Genomic DNA, 17,971 nt, shown 5'->3' on the forward strand with positions numbered 1-17,971 from the left:
ATCCTGGGCCGCAGGTTGGACACCCCTGCATCAAGCCAACAAAAGGAACCTATGCCGGCCTATGGAAGAGGACCACATCAATGCTCCGCAGTTGCCATCCATCAAGATTTTTAAACGTGCCTGAAAGTTCTGCCCAAATATATACCTATAGGATAGGCTGTTAGGGATGGCCCAAAACACAGGCAGATAAGCTGCTGACATAGTATAAAGGGGGGGGGCTATCGTCAGACACCACCATAAAAAACTAAAAATGAAAGATTGTGGATTTTATCCATTATATTCTGGACCAGAACTCAAAATAAATACTGTATAAGCAACCACGGGTGACAGCGGGTGTGATCGAAATCCACTATGAAACATGGGAAGCCCCTGCCACAATTGCTCTTCACTGATGTATTTTTGGGGCCCTGGAACTTTCTGCTGCAAAACTTTTTGCATTTTGAATTAGGACCAGAGTAAACAAAGAGTAAACAAAAAGTCTTCTGTATTAGCCATTGTTCCCTGAATTGCAAAAAAAAAAAGTCACAAAACTCGACTACTTTTGCCAATTTCACCCGTTTTCTATTACCTTAAACCCTGTAGCGTCCTTTAACATAACATAAAAGAAAGATCACTTTATTTTATCATTCCGGAACAAAAATCACGGTCGGCGAACAGAGCAAAAAGAACCGCCGCCCCCACCAAACGACCGCGTGTTGCTGCCAGTTTGAGATTGTGTAACAATGAAGCCACTCCGACCTCACGCGTCACTTCCCCCCTTCAAAGGCGGCGACTGTACGTGTCGCGTCACTGCGCTTTTATACGCATGGCCGTGACGCCGTAGTCTCGCGAGATGAGCCAAGGAGCTGGACGTTAACGGCGTTGCGGTACGTTCCAGCAGCGATCCGGCACTGTGGGCTGTATTAAGTAAATCGTGACTGTCCCGCGGAAAGCGGGACTGTTGGACGGTATCTGAACGGTTTCAGCCAATTAGCAGCTCTCACATCTGAATCCTAGGAGTCTATAGTTGAACGTCCCATCACACCCGGTGCTGACTCTCCCTCGGTTCTACATTCGCCAGTCTTTACACGTACGTCTTTGTGCTACACGTGTGTGTGTGTCTGCACAGCTCACTCTCCCAAGGGGACTCTGTTCTTCCCTTTTTTTTATTATTATTACTGATATTTTATTTTTAATACTGGGTTAGCAAAGAAGGGATTCCAAGGCGGCTCAGGATTATTTCTGGCTCCACAGGAAAATGTCTGCGGCCAGTGTGGATCAGGTATGTCCAAATGTCCTTCTAGAGACTTTTTATAAGTTCTGGTGGGAGAGCAGCGTCCAGATCTACGTGCCATTAGGATGTGCTGGTCCAAATATTGCTTTTTATATTTACTAAATGGATCCAATGATGAGCAGCTGTAAGTCATGCCTTGATTGTGTTTGTCGGTGTTAAGTTCTTTGTAGAACGTGTAATTGCTACTGAAGGCTGTATTTGTGCTCTGCCTGTCTGAAAACAATGCTGCACAAAGCACCTTGGGGGAGAACTGACTCCTGATATATTGTTTAAGCAGTCAAGCTTAGAGAGGCATAAACAAACACTGCTTGCAGTTACATTTACAGATAACTTTTAAAGGGAAAACATGTTTTTTCCAAAACGCATCAGTCATGTGACTTGTGCCTGCACTTTAGGATGGAACTGCTTTCTGGCAGGCTGTTATTTCTCCTACTTAATGTAACTGAATCAGTCTCCATGGGACTTGGCTTTTACTATTGAGTGCTGTTCTTAGGAGCTGCTATCTTGTTACCTTCCCATTGTTCTGATGTTATGCTGCTGGGAGGGGGGAAATGGAGGGGGTGATATCACTCCAACTTGCAGTACAGCAGTAAAGAGTGACTGAAGTTTATCAGAGCACAAGTCACGTGACCAGGGCAGCCGGGAAACTGACAATATGTCTAGCCTCATGTCAGATTTCAAAATTGAATATAACAAAATCTGTTTGCTCTTTTGAAAAATGGATTTCTGTACACTATTAACTGATGCGTTTTGGAAAAAAATGACCGTATCCCTTTTAAAGAAGACATTCAGTGTAAAAAATAAGAATGTACCAATGTGTTATACTAATTTAGACATAAAAGAATTGTGCTTAAAAAAGTAGTGTTTCAGGCTGATTATTGAATATTTCTGCAAAACCCCTACTAGTCCCTCCCTTCTCTTCCACTTCCTGCTCCCTGAATTCCCAGGCTGTGCAGGGGATCCAGCTGCTCTCAGTTCACTGTACTGTAGGACAAGAACCAATCAGCAACTAGCTCAGCTCAGTACCTGATAGGGAACTGAAGCCTGTCTACTTGTGTGACTGCTGGGCTGTGATTGGCTGTCCCCGCCTACTCTGCTTCTGGACACGCCCACCTCTCATTTGAAACACAGACAGGGACCAGAGAGCATCTATAGGGAGTTCCAATAAAGAGGCTATTTTAAAACATAATATTAATTTGTAACACCATGTGAAAGCAACACCATATATTACTCATAATTGCCTACAAAAGTAGGGTTTTTTTTCCACTTATCCTATATGTCTCCTTTAAAACATTGAAAACCTTTTTAATATCTTTTGGAATGTTCCTTAGAAATGCATTTGTTTACTCTGAAAACAGTTTTTTTTTTTCTTTTTTTTTGGATTGGGATCCCCTTTAATATTCCAGCGATAGGGGGCAAGGTTATTCCTTTTATGCATTTAATTTAACTGCCTAGTGTCCAATGTGCATGTTCTTTATATATTAGAGGGGTAAAGCTTATGAACAGATAAATGCGATGCGATACACATCGGAGCTCACCCGGTTCGCGCGTCCTCTCTTCCAGACGCCCCCATGACATGTCGGCTACTCCAAGCCGTTACACTTCTTTAACACAGAGAGATCCCGCATAACTGGGCGCTATTCCGGACATCCACAGAGGACCAAATTTCTTTCTTAAAGTAGCTTTATTAATACACGCTCGGTAGTACAATTCTTATGCAGTGGGTGTGCTGGACTTGCGTGTTTCTGTCCAGCATAAGAATTGTATCACTTGAGTGTGTATTAATAAAGCCCCTTTTTAAGAAAAATAATTCTGTTTCCTCTTTTGAAAATCGTATTTCAGTGCAGACTCATCTTTCCCATGACAGAATCCCTTTAATGTCCCTGTCAGTCACACTATATAAAAGCTATGAGGTCAGATTCCTCAGGAGCCAATTAACCTGACTTTATGGGTTTGGAGTGTGGCTACGCAGCCATACTTTATATACAAATGTCTTTATTTAGTGCCTAACTAGCAGGGAGCTAAAAGCAGCTAGTTCGCTGCAAATGTCTAGAATTGCACTCTATATAAATACATACACAGACCTGTGTGACCCAGTGACAACACTCCTGTCCCTAGATAGTCAAACAAAAGTCACAGGAAACTGCTTGCTGAACAAGTTAAAAAAATATCTCCAAAAATGCAAATTCCAAATAGTCCTGCATGTAAGCTTTAAAGGAACATTAACCTGTTTTTAACGTTAATAAAATGTACCCTTAGCTGGTAAAACTGGTGTGTTTGCTTCAGAATTAAATTAGCTCATGTGTAACCCTGGGGGAACCAGATAATGAAGACCGTTTGCACACCAGACACAAGGAAGCTCTCTCTGATTCTACCTCTGTAGAATGCAATGGGTTTAGATTCCTGTGTCAAAAGTACATCATGGCTGCACAACAGCTTCCCTATGTAACATATAGTAGTATTGCTAAAGTTATATTATAGTTACTTTAAAGCACTTTCATTATTTGGTGTCGCCATACCTTTTAAAAATATATAACCGAACAGGAACAAAGGCTCATGGCACATTAAGCTTAAGAAAGGAGTATAAAAGGGGAAGGAACAGCTCTGTGCAGAGAAAAGCACATGAAAAAGGCAAGACAAGGAAACAGAAATAGATCATATAGTCAGGCATCCTCATTTGCACAAATAGTTATCCAGAAATAGCTCACCTGGATTTGTAATGTTTACCAAGATTTAGGAAGATTTCATTGTTGGCATGCAGCAGTATGCAATTCCACCCCTTAAATGTCAGACCAAAAACATTTATTTGCTTAATAATAGCTATTGAGCAAGAGGTATGTTGGTAGATGTTCTGTTTGCAAAAAAAAAAATTGCAGCACCAAAAGCTATTGTACTTCAGCTATTGTTGTTCACCTTTGAGATAACTTAGTAATATGTAGAGGGTGATATTCTGATACAATTTGCAATTGGTTTTCATTTTTTATTATTTGTGGAGTTATTTAACTTTTTATTCAGCAGCTCTCCAGTTTGCAGTGTCAGCAATCTGGTTGCTAGGGTCTGAGTTACCCTAGCACCCATGCAGTGATTTCATTAACAGCCTGGAATATGAATAGGAGAGGCCTGAATAGAAATATAAGTGATAAAAAGTAGCAATAACAATACATTTGTAGCCTTATAGAGCATTTGCTTATTAGGAGGCAGTGACGCCCATTTGAAAGCTGCAAAGAGTCACAAGAAAAAGGCAAATAATTATAAAACTATAAAAAAAAAAAATAATGAAAACCAAACGAAAAGTTGCTTAGAATTGGCCATTCTATAACATGCTGAAAGTTACCTTTAAGGTGAACCACCCCTTTAAGTTTACTAGAAAATCATGTACATATTAGACGCAACAGGCTGGTTTTGCTTCCAATAAGGATTAATTATATCTTAGTTGGGATAAAGTACAAGCTACTCTTTTATTATTACAGGGAAAAAGGAAATCATTTTTAAAAATCTGAATTTTTTTGATTATAATTGAGTCTACGGGAGACAGACTTTCCGTAATTTGGAATTATTTGGATAATGGGTTTCCGAATAATGGATCCCATACCTCTACTAAAAAATTATTTAAACATGAAATAAACCCAATTGGCTGGTTCTGCTTCCTATAAGGGTCCATTATATATTAGTTGGGATCAAGTACAAGGTACTGTTTTACTATTACAGCTCAGCTTATTTATATATAGTTTTTTTTTTATCAAATAAGAAATGACCTGGGAAAATTTTTTTTTTAATTCCTTAATAAAAAAATGGGTGGCCATGCTTGGTGGATGCATGTGTATAATGAACACTTCTCCTGCCACCCTTACTATACGTGTGTTGTCATTTTCTGGCACTTTTCTCGGTTCCACAAAATCGAATGTTTCACCCAACAAGTGTGGACTCCATTAAAGGAACAGTAGCACAAAAAATGAAAGTGTTCTAAAGTAATTAACATTTAATTTACTGTTAGCCTGCACTGGTAAAAGATGTTTGCTTCAGAAAGACTACTATGATTTATATGAACAAGCTGCTGTGTAGCACATAAATAAGCCCTGTCCAATACAATGGTGTTTTATCCGTTATCTGCTATGTAGCCTGTGCCTTTTTTTCAAGCTTGAATGGCTGCTCCCATGGCTACACAGCAGCTTCTTTATATACACTATGCTAGTCTTTTTGAAGGCTTGATAAAGGGCCCTGTATGGGCCGAAACTTTGCCATGTTTTGAAGTCTGCAATGAACCAATAAAAATCGCTTTTTGCATCACCAAAACGAATTTGTGTGCTACAGCAATTTCTGAAGCAAACATGCCAGTTTTACCAGTGCAGAGCAACAGTACATCATATTTTAATTACATTGATGCACCTTCTGTTTTTGCTGTAACTGTTCCTTTAGCAATTTTTTGGGGGGGGGGGGGGGGGGGGGGGGTGTGTGTGTGTGTGTGTGTGTGTGTGTGTGTGTGTGTGTGTGTGTGTGTGTGTGTGTGTGTGTGTGTGTGTGTGTGTGTGTGTGTGTGTGTGTGTGTGTGTGTGTGTGTGTGTGTGTGTGTGTGTGTGTGTGTGTGTGTGTGTGTGTGTGTGTGTGTGTGTGTGTGTGTGTGTGTGTGTGTGTGTGTGTGTGTGTGTGTGTGTGTGTGTGTGTGTGTGTGTGTGTGTGTGTGTGTGTGTGTGTGTGTGTGTGTGTGTGTGTGTGTGTGTGTGTGTGTCGCGCCACCTCATACAACATTAGACTCCTCATGCTATGGGTTATACAGTCAGATCTACAGAAAGAGGTGCATTTTAGACTTAGATAGGGTTCCATTTTGGGGGTTTAGACTAAGCATTATCAACCATGGCTGTAAAAGAAAACTAGTTGACCAGCAGGCCCTATCTAGCCATGTTAATGAGCTTACAGGCCCTATATGTCCATGTTAGTGAGATAAATGATATTACTGTAGTGCTGCAGTTTGTTGCTTATCCTTGTAATGTCTATTGCTGGCCAGTTGGTCATAAGCAACATATTGCTCCCCAGCTCTTCAATGTTGCTCCCAGTGGCCTCAAAGCAGCAGAGCATTTTTGAATTTCTGGCTTGGAGAAGCATCTTAGAAGAACAAAGATACAAATTTGGTGGCAAACGAGGCTGTTGTAAGTGGCCCTTATTTTAAACCCCTGGGAAACTTTTTTTTTTTTTTTTTTTTTTTTTTTTATATGAATGTGGTGCACAGATACAAAAGGTTGGTGTGTCTATCACATCCTCCTAGAATGCAAAGTGCATGTTTTAATTTTTGCATTTCTCCACTGCATTTCAGTAGCTACCAAACACCTTGCATCATCCAACTACTTATTGGTGATGATCATTCATTACTAAGGATGCTGAATTCATCATTGCGCTTACCCATGGCGGCCAATAAGCAGCATGGTAGTGAAATAAGTCAAAGATCAGATTGGTTAATATAGGTAAATTGAGCAATATAGTATCTATCTTATTATATAGGAGTCTTTTTAAAAAAAACAAAGCGCAATTCTGTGAACAATGGATGTCTGCTTCTAGCCCTCTAAAATATTTACTCATCTGTTCTAATTAACACTTGCACTGCACCAAATAGAAGTGGAAATAGAGGTTATTTTACAGTACTGTGTGAATAGAGGTGTCTTCAAACCTAAATGTCTATGGACCGAATTATTTTTCAGACATTTGAGTTGCACAGATTGATGAAATATAATTATTTAGCTTTTTTTTTTTCAAAATGTGTGTAATACGGTAGCACAAAATAGTTCAGCCTAGACTTGGAGTTTGAATGAACTCTCTCAAAAATTGTCTATTATTCTGCCTTCTAAAGAACTTTCTATGTATTTAATTCCAGTGACCTTTTTCTTTTTTTTCCACGTTGTTGCAGAGACCTAAAGGGCAGGGAAACAAAGGTATGTGGCTCTTTTCAAATATGTTTGACGTCTTGCGAGTGCATTCATATGTAAATAAGTCCATAAAAAAAAGTTAAACTTCTGTTAAATCAGTGTCCAAAATACACAACAAAACATACATTTTTAGTCACTCTGGAAATAAAAGGATGTTTTATAAACGATTATGTATTAGAAATGCTGACTCAGACAAATATTTATTTTAGGGATGCACCGAATCCAAGATTCGGCCTTTTTCAGCACGATTCGGATTCAGCCGAATTGTTCTGTCAGGCCGAACTGAATATGAATCCTAATTTGCATATGCAAATTAGGGGCGGGGAGGTAAATCGCGTGACTTTTTGTCACAAAACAAGGAAGTAAAAAATGTTTACCCCTTCCCACCCCTAATTTGCATATGCAAATTAGGATTCGGTTCGGTATTCGGCCAAATTTTTCGCCAAGGATTCGGGGGTTCGGCCGAATCCAAAAAAGTGGATTCGGTGCATCCTTAATTTATTTCCATGTTAACATATTTTATTGGTGGTGGTACTTTTACAGTGCTATATAAGCAGTGTAGTTAAGCTCCGGAATGCTTAGGACCTGTGTTTTATCTGGATAAGGAATTTTCCATAATTTGGATCTCCTTACCCTGTCTGCTAGCGATCATTTAAACATTAAATAAGCCTAATAGTATTGTGTTGCCACCCGTATGGATTCATGCAGTTACCATTAAGTACAAGGTTCTGTTTTATTATTACTGAGACAAAGGAAATCATTTTTAAAAATTAGAATTATTTCCTGGGAAGAACTAACTCCTTGCAGATAGTGCCCCTATTTATATTATATGTATATAAGATGCTGCTTGGTTTCTAGCACTGCAACGACCAGATGGCAGTTGGAGCTCCAAACCCGAGAGTTGCAGAATATATATGTATAATAAAAAAAATAATGCTATTTTCTGAGAGGCAGGGTTATAATAATTATAATGTATTTATTAGAAAATTCAAATCTCGAATGTGCACTAATTTATGGAAAAAACTCGTAAAAACATGAACAAACAAATCAAATGCAGTGAAATTGCATTCTACCCATTATTTTGTAGTCTGTCAAATTTCAAATTGGTCTCAAACTCCAATTAAATACAGTTCCCATGGACATCTCCATCAACTCTCAACTTTTAGACGGTAGATTTGAGTGTTTTGAGCTTAATAGATCTTTTTTAAGTTTCGGAAATTTGAATAAAAACTATAATTATAAAACTGTTCCTTTTTTTTTTTTTGCCAGAAATGAATTGCAATAAAAGCTCATCAGAATTTGTATAAATCTGCCCTTTAGAGTTCTTATGTTTACTATCACGCTAAATATTGTTTTAATATGAAATACCCCTTTAAGCACCATAGCTGTAATATAATGCCATATGGAAACCTTAAGGGGGTGCAGAGCAGGAAAACTTCTTTTTTCTGTTTTTTATTTTTTTATATGTAGATACCTGTGGAAGGCAGATTTTAATAATATACCTCTCTAAGTTGTTTTTGGCCGCTTATTTATTAGTTTTTTAACATGGTCTTTACCATGCTCTATACAGGTTTTTATCTGATCACAAGGTGTTCAAAGGATAGGTGGAGAATTAAGGAAAAGTGGAACAAAGCAGACTCTTAAAAGCGCTCTGTGTATCCGTAATATACATTCTAAAATTTGAATTCTTGAATTGTGAATGAACTCTAATTGCAGGTAAAGTTGCTGTACTGTGTTGGCCAGTAAAAATGTTACAGGGCAACTCTTTTGAAATATAAAAAAAAAAAATAACAAGTGGTATAAAGGTGATGCCTTTATTGGCTAACTAATAGAACATTTTAGTTCCTTTTTCAAGCTGATTAGCACAGCTTCACTGTAATCAGCTTGAAAAAGGAACTAAAATGTTCTGAAAGCTTGCTATGATATCAGTTAGCCAATAAAGGTATCACCTTTATACCACTTTTGTTTTTTTTTTATTTCAAAAGGGTTGCCCTGTGAATAAACTCTACAAACGCTATCATACAGCTGTTTCTCTCTTGTTCTCTGTACCTTCTTTTAAATGTCTTGTTCTTTAGAATTTGACACAAAATGCTTTTTTAATTTTTTTATTTATTTTTTTTCCTTCCAATGGTGTAAGGTATTAGTCAATGTTAAAGAGCAAGTTAATATTTGCTTGGTTTACAAATGTTATTCTGATATATGTTAAACAAGGGCAGATTAATAGTAACATTTGGCACTAAAGCTAATTAGCTGTATTGAACCAAACAATTAACAGGGTAACTGGTTAAGTTATGGCTATGTATAGTTTTAATTACATATGTATACTGGTATGGGAGCGGTTACCCAGAAAGACCCAAAAAACCCGTAGCTGTGCTATATTCCCTGCATGCCAATGCCATAGCTTTTTTTTTTTTTTTTTTTTTTTTTCTTTAAGTTTCTCTAGTAGACATTAGGCATGGTCTTCCAAATAACATAAAGAATCCATCCATAAAAATGACCGTTCTGGATAGTAGATAGTCGCACAGTTTTTTATTATACTACTTAATACAGGTTTGATCCTTACAAATCACTATCTTCATGATTACAAGTAGCATTGATAGGTGAATATATTGAGTGTGGTTTACCAGACAAAAACAATGAGTAAAACGGATGTATAGATGAAGGATTTATATAGTATTCTATCGATTCGTTCTAAGACACTTTTGTATGTATATTTGGAAAGGTGTTCTATATCTATATAAAACTGGTCAGTTGTGTGTACTTTCCCTCTTTTAGGACATTGGCCACCAGGTAAGAGACCTCTCCTTCAGCTATTGACTCAATAATGTCCCTGTGTTGTGTTTTTATTTTTTGGGGGTTTTTTTCTGCCCTATTAATCTGATCTAGCTTTTGTGTTGGCAGCAGCAGTATAACCGCAGCTGCAAAGCATAGTATTCCAAGGAATTTCAATTTTTTTTATTAACTGGAACTTAGTGGCATGTCCTCGGGATAGTCAATGTGGAGTGTCAAAAGTAAGAATATCTGAAATATAAATTTGTGTTTCCCGGACTTATAGGTGTCCTTGAATGTTCACTTTGAAAATCTGGTAATCTTATGCTATCTTGTTCCTTGGACATTTAATGCATATATCGCAAAACATTAGACTAGATAAAGGACATGGATTAATGGTTATGTTAAAGCAATTGGAAAAATTTTAATTTTCAACTATTTCATTGTATTATTGACAAAGAATTTTTTTTTTAATAAGCATTTCTTCTTGTTACAGTTGCAGTACAGAACGGTTCAATGCATCAGAAAGATGCAGTAAATGACGATGACTTTGAGCCATATCTAAATAGCCAGACTAATCAGGTAAGTTCACTATACTGTATACATTAAATATGTTTTGTTCATAACATTTATTTAAACCACGCACAGGTAATGTAAAATGAATGAGATAAAAAAAATATTCCAGAAAATACTTTTAATTAAACGGTGGGTCCCCCAAAACACCAGCTTGACATGGCTGGTATACACCATCTGAATGGTTCATATGTTTCTGACTATCCATCCCAGTTCTGGGCATGAGGGCTGGCATCTCTCTCAAGTACTCATTTATTAATTGTACATTGTATAATGGTACAACACATCTAATATGTGTAACAACAGTAGTATCATATAACCAGTAAACCTAATAATAATAATAATAATAATAATAATAATAATAAGCCATCTAGATCAGTCTATAGCTGAAGTTGACCTTAGAGGCAAGTTGGTAAGCAAATATGCCTGGCCAGATTGCGGAGATCTAGATGTTTGGCCAAGGTCCAAATGAAAAGTTTAGGAGTACAGATCATTCACTTTGTTGTTACAAATAAATCAGTGGGATAATTGGCTGAATTTTCAGTTTTGACCGAAATGGCCAACTTCAGCTATACTTTTCTTGGTTTTTGTTCCAGACTCCTAATTCGTAGTCCTGTTCATGATCCATCCGTCTATAAAATTTTTGGGACTTCCCTTCAGAAGTTAGATAAGAATTTATTTGTCCGTCTCCATTTACTGTAGAGAGGATAGGGTATAATGTATTAATTTTTTTTGTTTTGTGTTTTTTTTTTTTAGTTTCCTGATGTATGTGTTTTTTCTATTCTATCTGTAAAATATAATGCTTCCCAACTTTTACTGGGTTGATACTCATTTGGGTTAAGGATTTGCACTGGTAAAGCTTGGCTTATACTGTAAGCTGCAGTAGAGAATTGTAGCCTTCTCCTGGCACCCTAATCCTCCTTTGCTTTCTTTCTCTTCTGTTTTTAAAGTATGAGATGCTGCACCTGATTTTATGTTGTAGCATTTATATTTTGGTTTTTTTTCCCCATCAGTCTCCTAATTTGTATAGATTCTGTTTGAAACAACAATTAATGCAGCAATAGACATTTGAAACCTTTTGGTAACACTCTTCTTTTTTTTTTTTTTTTTTTTTTTTTAATGTTGCAGAATAATAGCTATCCACCAATGTCAGACCCATACATGCCTAGTTATTATGCTCCTTCAATCGGATTTCCTTACTCTCTCGGTGAGGCAGCATGGTCAACAGCTGGTGACCCACCAATGCCATATTTATACGGACAGATGAGCAATGGGGAACACCACTACATACCAGATGGAGTGTTTAGTCAGCCTGGTGCTTTGGGAAACACTCCTCCCTTCCTCAGCCAGCATGGGTTTAATTTTTTTCCTGGTAATGCAGATTTCTCTACGTGGGGGACAAGTGGATCTCAGGGACAATCAACACAAAGTTCTGCTTATAGTAGTAGCTACGGATACCCACCTAGTTCTCTTGGTAGAGCCATAGCTGATGGACAAGCTGGATTTGGCAATGACACTCTGAGCAAAGTGCCAGGCATTAATAGTATAGAGCAGGGCATGACCGGGCTGAAAATTGGTGGTGACATGACTGCTGCTGTAACAAAAACTGTAGGGTCAGCTTTGTCTAGTGCAGGGATGACAAGCATAGCAGTAAACAGTGTACCTCCTGTTAGCAGTTCAGCACCTAAGCCAACCTCTTGGGCTGCCATTGCTCGGAAGCCAGCAAAGCCTCAACCTAAATTAAAGCCTAAAGGTAATGTGGGGATTGGTAGCTCTGCTGTTCCTCCGCCACCTATAAAACACAACATAAATATTGGAACTTGGGATGATAAAGGGGCTATTGTAAAAACGCCCCCCATTCAACCAGTTTTGCCTCCTCAGCCTGTGATTCAACAGCCGCAGCCATTAATTCAACCTCTACCCATGGTGCAAAACCAACTGCCTCAGCAGCAGCTACAGCAACAAGGACCTCAGCAGCCACCTCACCAGCTTCAGCAGCAACTTCAAAACCGCTGGGTGGCACCTAGAAACAGGGGGACGGGCTTCAATCAGAACAATTTGTCTGGCAATGAGAATTTTAGTTTAGGTGTTGTGCCTGTTAGCTCTTCGCCTTCTGGTTTTGAAGTACACCCAGTACTGGAGAAACTGAAGGCCATTAACAACTATAATCCCAAAGACTTTGACTGGAGTCTAAAAAATGGACGTGTGTTTATCATCAAGAGCTACTCTGAGGACGATATTCACCGTTCTATGAAGTACTCAATCTGGTGCAGTACTGAGCATGGCAATAAACGTTTGGATGCTGCTTACCGATCCTTAAATGGAAAAGGCCCACTTTATTTACTCTTCAGTGTAAATGGAAGTGGACATTTTTGTGGTGTAGCTGAAATGAAGTCTGTTGTGGACTATAATGCTTATGCTGGAGTCTGGTCCCAGGACAAATGGAAGGGAAAGTTTGATGTCAAATGGGTCTTTGTCAAAGACGTTCCTAATAACCAGTTGCGGCATATTCGTTTAGAAAATAACGATAACAAGCCTGTTACCAACTCAAGGGACACTCAAGAGGTACCCCTAGAAAAGGCCAAGCAAGTTCTTAAAATAATTGCTATGTTCAAGCATACAACCTCTATCTTTGATGACTTTGCACATTATGAGAAGCGTCAAGAAGAGGAAGAAGCCATGCGTAGGGTAAGGCTATTCCTACTACTGAACTAATGTCTGTCTAAAATTATTTCCCCTTGGTAAAAGCATAACCTTTAGCCTCATAAAGGGACCCCAAGTGTACCGTAATACACACATGTTCAGTTTTTCGCACAGTTTCAGGGATGCATGTTTTATGTTTTCTTTAAATTGCTTTACTTGATAAACCAGACCTTACAGTACTGAAATCTCTTTGGATGCTGTACACGTTTTTATAACAGCATTTGTGTTATAACATTAGTACCCAATTTACTAGACACAAGTCTGTTGCATGTGTAGGTGAAGCTTAGCTTAGGGGACCCTTATCAGTAGGCCAAGGCTGGTGTTTATTCCTGGGTTGCCTGTCGTCCATGCAACCAGTTCACCTGAGGAGGCTGTGTTGGCACTTGCCACAAGATCCCAAGCAAAATGTATAGACATAAGTTCCATATAAATAGTATCTATGCACATTCAACTTTGTGATTATTTTGGCTCTTTGAATTTGTGCTTACATTCAGAAATCAGCCCTGTTGTGTCTAACTTACCTGCAAAAAAAAGGCTAATTGGCAAACTTATAGCTGAGGTTCACTTGGAAGCTTGGAGAAAATTGCACTACAAATGTCTTGGCAATCAGAGAGATATAGAAAAGGAGAAAATGTATTAATGTGAAGGAATCCCATATCCGTTTACTGATTGTGGTTTTAAAGCTAAATAATGCCGAAAGAAGTTCATAGTTTATGGAGATACCAGCCCCACTACTTGTATATTGGCTTAATATATGTCTGATTGCTTCTACAAATTACGTTGATTCTATATATATCAATACACCCTTGAACAGTGACAAACCATTATCCAAGAAAGACTGAGTAAAAGACCTAAAATGTCCTCAAAAGCTGCTGACCTCTTGCTCATTTCTGTATAGATCGTAGAGTAACCAAATATTCAGCACCTCCTCCATATTGGCACGATAACATAATGTTATTAGATAGTGTTTGCACATTTGGTAGTCTGATCTTGCTTACTTTTTACCCCATTTCTTTCAGCAAGATTCTTACATTTTGTATTGGGGCAGTGGGAGTGGCAACTTAATATAGTGAAGGATGTCTTCTGCCAAAAATGTGATTGGACCACTTAAAAATGATTGGTAACTGTACTTTATGAAAAGAATTTTGTTGTAGAATAAGACTTTTGAGGAGCTGGCTGGGTGGAACATGGGTTTTCCTTCTCTTTTCATTGGTTGCATATCAGAAATGTTTTAGCAAAATTGGCTGAATGTACATATGCCACATGTAGAAGAAAGGGTCAAGTAGGTAGCACACTTTTTTATATGTGTAAAATTTTTGAATGGTTGAGTGGTTGAAGAAAGGGGTTAACATTGCAACCAGCTTACATGTGGATATTTCAGCCAGTCCATCTGGTCAACTGGTGTTTGGGAAATCAGTCTAGGACTATAAAATTTTGGGTCCCAATAACCAGATTATTTTTTCATACCCTTAAACGGTTACAATTGCACTTGATCACCAATATCACACATTTTAATGGTCTGTTTCTTCAGGTAGAAAAACATTCCAACTCAATAAATTACTTTAAGCTTGCTTTATCGACATCTGTTAACCAACTTTTTTTTGTTTATTTCTTTGTCTGTTGCAGGAGAGAAATAGAAACAAACAATAATCGTGAGCGATATCCTGCTATAATCACAACACTAATGATGTAGACTCTGGAAATGCATACTATTTCAAAGAATACAGTTAATGCTTTTTATTTCTGCTTTGGTGAGATCGTTCGACACTTTAACACAAAATTTACTTTTTTCCCTCTCATAATGGTTTCTTCATATGCCCTGATGCTTTCTCATCAGACACACTTGAGAACTTTAACTTTGTCAAGCACTTTCTGTCCTGATGCTTTTACCAGTATCTGCTGTCTTTTTCTTTTTTGTAATCATCTTAATCTTAATCAGCTTAATCTCTGGAGACTCATTGAATGCAAGGATACTTTGTTTTAAAATTGTTAAAAATACTAATCTTGTTAGAAAAGTTAACGTGACATTTACAATGTTGTTTTTCTTTATGGATTTTATGGGGTTCTTCTATTAGATGTGGAAAATTTAAAGAAACGCAAATGATGCCATGTAAAATTCCAGAGTACATCTGCATTGTCTATGAAATCATTGCAGTAATATTATGGCACACCAACTTAAAACTTTAGCTTCGCCAAATTACTTTCATGCTGTCGGCAAATACTCATTGACTGATTTGTTTTGACTGTTTGGTGTAAGATAAGATTAAACTGTAGTTTGTAGCCACCAAGTTTAATGCACATTTTTGTATTACTGTAACTTTTTTGCTTTTTTGCCAAAAGCAGTCGAGGGTACTGATGTTTGGCAGCAAAGGGGGGCATAAAAGCACCTTTTATTTTGTACAACTCCGATTCACAAATCTCAATGTTATTACCTCAGTCCAGAAGAGACTTTTAATGACATTTATACCTATGGAAACTTTTAAACTTGGGTCTGCACGCTTCAGCAAGTGCTCCCACAAAATCTAGAATTTTACACCTTTGCGAATTCAATAAACCTGATTCTCCATTATGTAGCATTTATTTGAAGTTAAGCATTTATTTGAAGTTCAGCACTTTTTTTTTTTTTTTTTTGTCTTTTCTTGCCTTGTATTTTTTTTTCTCGACTTCATTGCTTGAATTGTAAGGTTATTTTTAGTGGAAATAATGTGATCTTTTTTTTCTTTGAATCCTGCTTTTTCATCTGATACCTAAATTTAGCTTAAGTGCCTATTTTTTTTATATTTAATTTCTTTCTAAATCATATATGCTAATATTCAGTGCTTTCAAAAAATATAATAATGTAACCTTATCTATTTTATTGCATTTGTGTTTTATTCACAAGAATTGTTTTTAGTGCTACATACATATGTTCTGTGTAGATACTAAAAATGTTTGTGGTCCTCCTACTGAGTTTGTTTTCTGGCTTGAAGATGAAGACTTCAAAACTACAGCAATTTTTAATGCAAAAGGAAAGTTTTTGTTACAGATATGAAATGGCATTTTTACTGCATAAATTGAGTACTAAGATAAATTGGACAAATTCAGCTCAACCAAATTATTTAGCTGTTGGCATTGTTAGTATTTTTGTTGGAGTGAAAGAATGTGTTTATATTCATGTATGTTGTACCATATTCATACCACTTCAATTTAATATTCTCCCTGGTACTTTTTTGCATTGGAACTTTTGTTCTGCCATGGTTTCTTCCATGTAAGTATTTATTCCACCCTATTCTGTTAGATGCTCCTTTTAGGGCTATGTTACTCATGGGGTTTTAACAGAAATAAGCATTACTATAGAATACCCAGTAATACTCTTGTATAACACACTTAACATGATGATAGCTTAAAAAACAAAAGTCAGAATGTGTGGAAACTGATAGGTCAACACAAATCATATTTTTTCTTGGATTGACTGTTTTTGGGAAATAAGTGCAAAGGTTTTTGGGAGTGTAGAGCAAATTTTGGGTAATTTTAAAATCTTGCTGGCTGATACACACATCGGACACAATTTTATATCTTATAATTCTATAATCAAGCGTCATTAAACCCCGTGTGTGACATCGCCCTTAGAACTGGATTTCTTTAGTTTTTTTACTTTAACCAGAGGTCACTCTTGTGGAGTTAGTAATCCATTTCATAAATCATGCTTGGCTCATTTGAGAGATGTTTTGTGAATCCAAACCTGCAAGGGGCTTTTGAAATCATCCCTGATGTCTTTTAGATTACAGACAAATTGGTTTTAATCTGTTTTTATTCAATGACCTCCCAAGTACATATATATGTGTGTGTGCAGCACCAATGAAGGACAGCAGGAGGAGTAGTGACACTAAAAAAAACATGCTTGAAAAGTGAATTAGAAAGAAGAGTACATCTTAAGCCCCTTTATTCTGTTACACATTTTTGCTCAGGTGCTTGGGTGTTACTATTTTTATTATAAAAATAAAATCAAAATGGGAATAATCCGTTCATTTTCTGAATATTTCTAATAATGCATTGTGTACACTACAAATGTTTCTTTTAGTGAAGGCTGCTTCAGTGTGTTTTTGTAACCGTTTTCATCAGCTAGTTAATCTCTGTGTTTCGCTGCTTATTTAGCTAGTCAGCCCAGCTATATTCTTGAGTTACAGAAAGTTGTGTTGAAAAGAAGGAAAATCCGAAAGCTTGTTAGCATATATTGACACACAATTGAGTTGCAAAAAAAAAAAAAGATTACACAATAGTATTTGCCTGATTTTTTTTTTCCTTTTTTTTGTTCAATTCAACCAATTACATGTGTTTTGCATGTCTCAAGTACTGTAAGAGAACATTGTTGACCATGTTCCATTATTTGTATATTGAGCAGCTTATCAATTAGCTCAAGATCTGGAAATGTCGGCTGCATTTGTTTCTTCTCAGAGACAGTATTTGTGTAGTATAGCAAACATGCAGCACTAATTGCTGTGATAGTGTTAATTAATTGCAATAGTCCAGGGGATCTTTGGATGCTAAGTATATAGTAGTATATTTCAATAAAGTTAATGTTTTTAACATCCCCAAGAGCTGGCAGTGTTAGAAAGCAGGAGCAACTCTGATTCTTCCTGGCCTTTCTCTTACTTAAAGGCTTTATTTTCTTTTATATGTTCGCAAATAACCATGTCCTGTTCTAGTAATCAACTTCCTGTTAACTGCTTATCCATCCAAAGCGTAAAATTTATGGTAC

General features: G+C 37.2%; 1 protein-coding gene across 12 annotated transcripts; it reads left to right on the forward strand.

Moving 5' to 3' along the window:
* The first annotated feature begins 803 nt into the window (after positions 1-803).
* On the forward strand, positions 804-17,157 carry ythdf3.L (YTH N6-methyladenosine RNA binding protein 3 L homeolog). Of its 12 annotated transcripts, none has more exons than XM_041566444.1 (6): positions 804-1,261; positions 7,170-7,194; positions 9,964-9,978; positions 10,454-10,539; positions 11,659-13,218; positions 14,860-17,157. In XM_041566444.1, exons 1-6 carry the CDS (start codon positions 1,238-1,240, stop codon positions 14,881-14,883), a joined length of 1,734 nt encoding a protein of 577 aa, XP_041422378.1. In that variant the 5' UTR covers positions 804-1,237; the 3' UTR covers positions 14,884-17,157. The 12 variants fall into 12 exon arrangements, with proteins under 12 accessions (XP_041422378.1, XP_018123521.1, XP_018123527.1 ...); XM_018268032.2 differs by having other exon boundaries at positions 805-1,261; positions 7,137-7,194; XM_018268038.2 differs by having other exon boundaries at positions 805-1,069; positions 7,137-7,194.
* The last annotated feature ends 814 nt before the right edge of the window (positions 17,158-17,971 follow it).

The sequence above is a fragment of the Xenopus laevis genome, chromosome 6L (genome assembly GCF_017654675.1).
Source record: "Xenopus laevis strain J_2021 chromosome 6L, Xenopus_laevis_v10.1, whole genome shotgun sequence".
In the NCBI taxonomy this organism is placed as follows: domain Eukaryota; kingdom Metazoa; phylum Chordata; class Amphibia; order Anura; family Pipidae; genus Xenopus; species Xenopus laevis.

Bases quoted from the DNA above. Each gene is read 5' to 3' on its own strand.
- ythdf3.L (XM_041566444.1), top strand. From the start codon at position 1,238: ATGTCTGCGGCCAGTGTGGATCAG. The intron at 1,262-7,169 runs GTATGTCCAAAT...ACGTTGTTGCAG, and splicing joins CTGCGGCCAGTGTGGATCAG to AGACCTAAAGGGCAGGGAAA. The intron at 10,540-11,658 runs GTAAGTTCACTA...TTAATGTTGCAG, and splicing joins TAAATAGCCAGACTAATCAG to AATAATAGCTATCCACCAAT.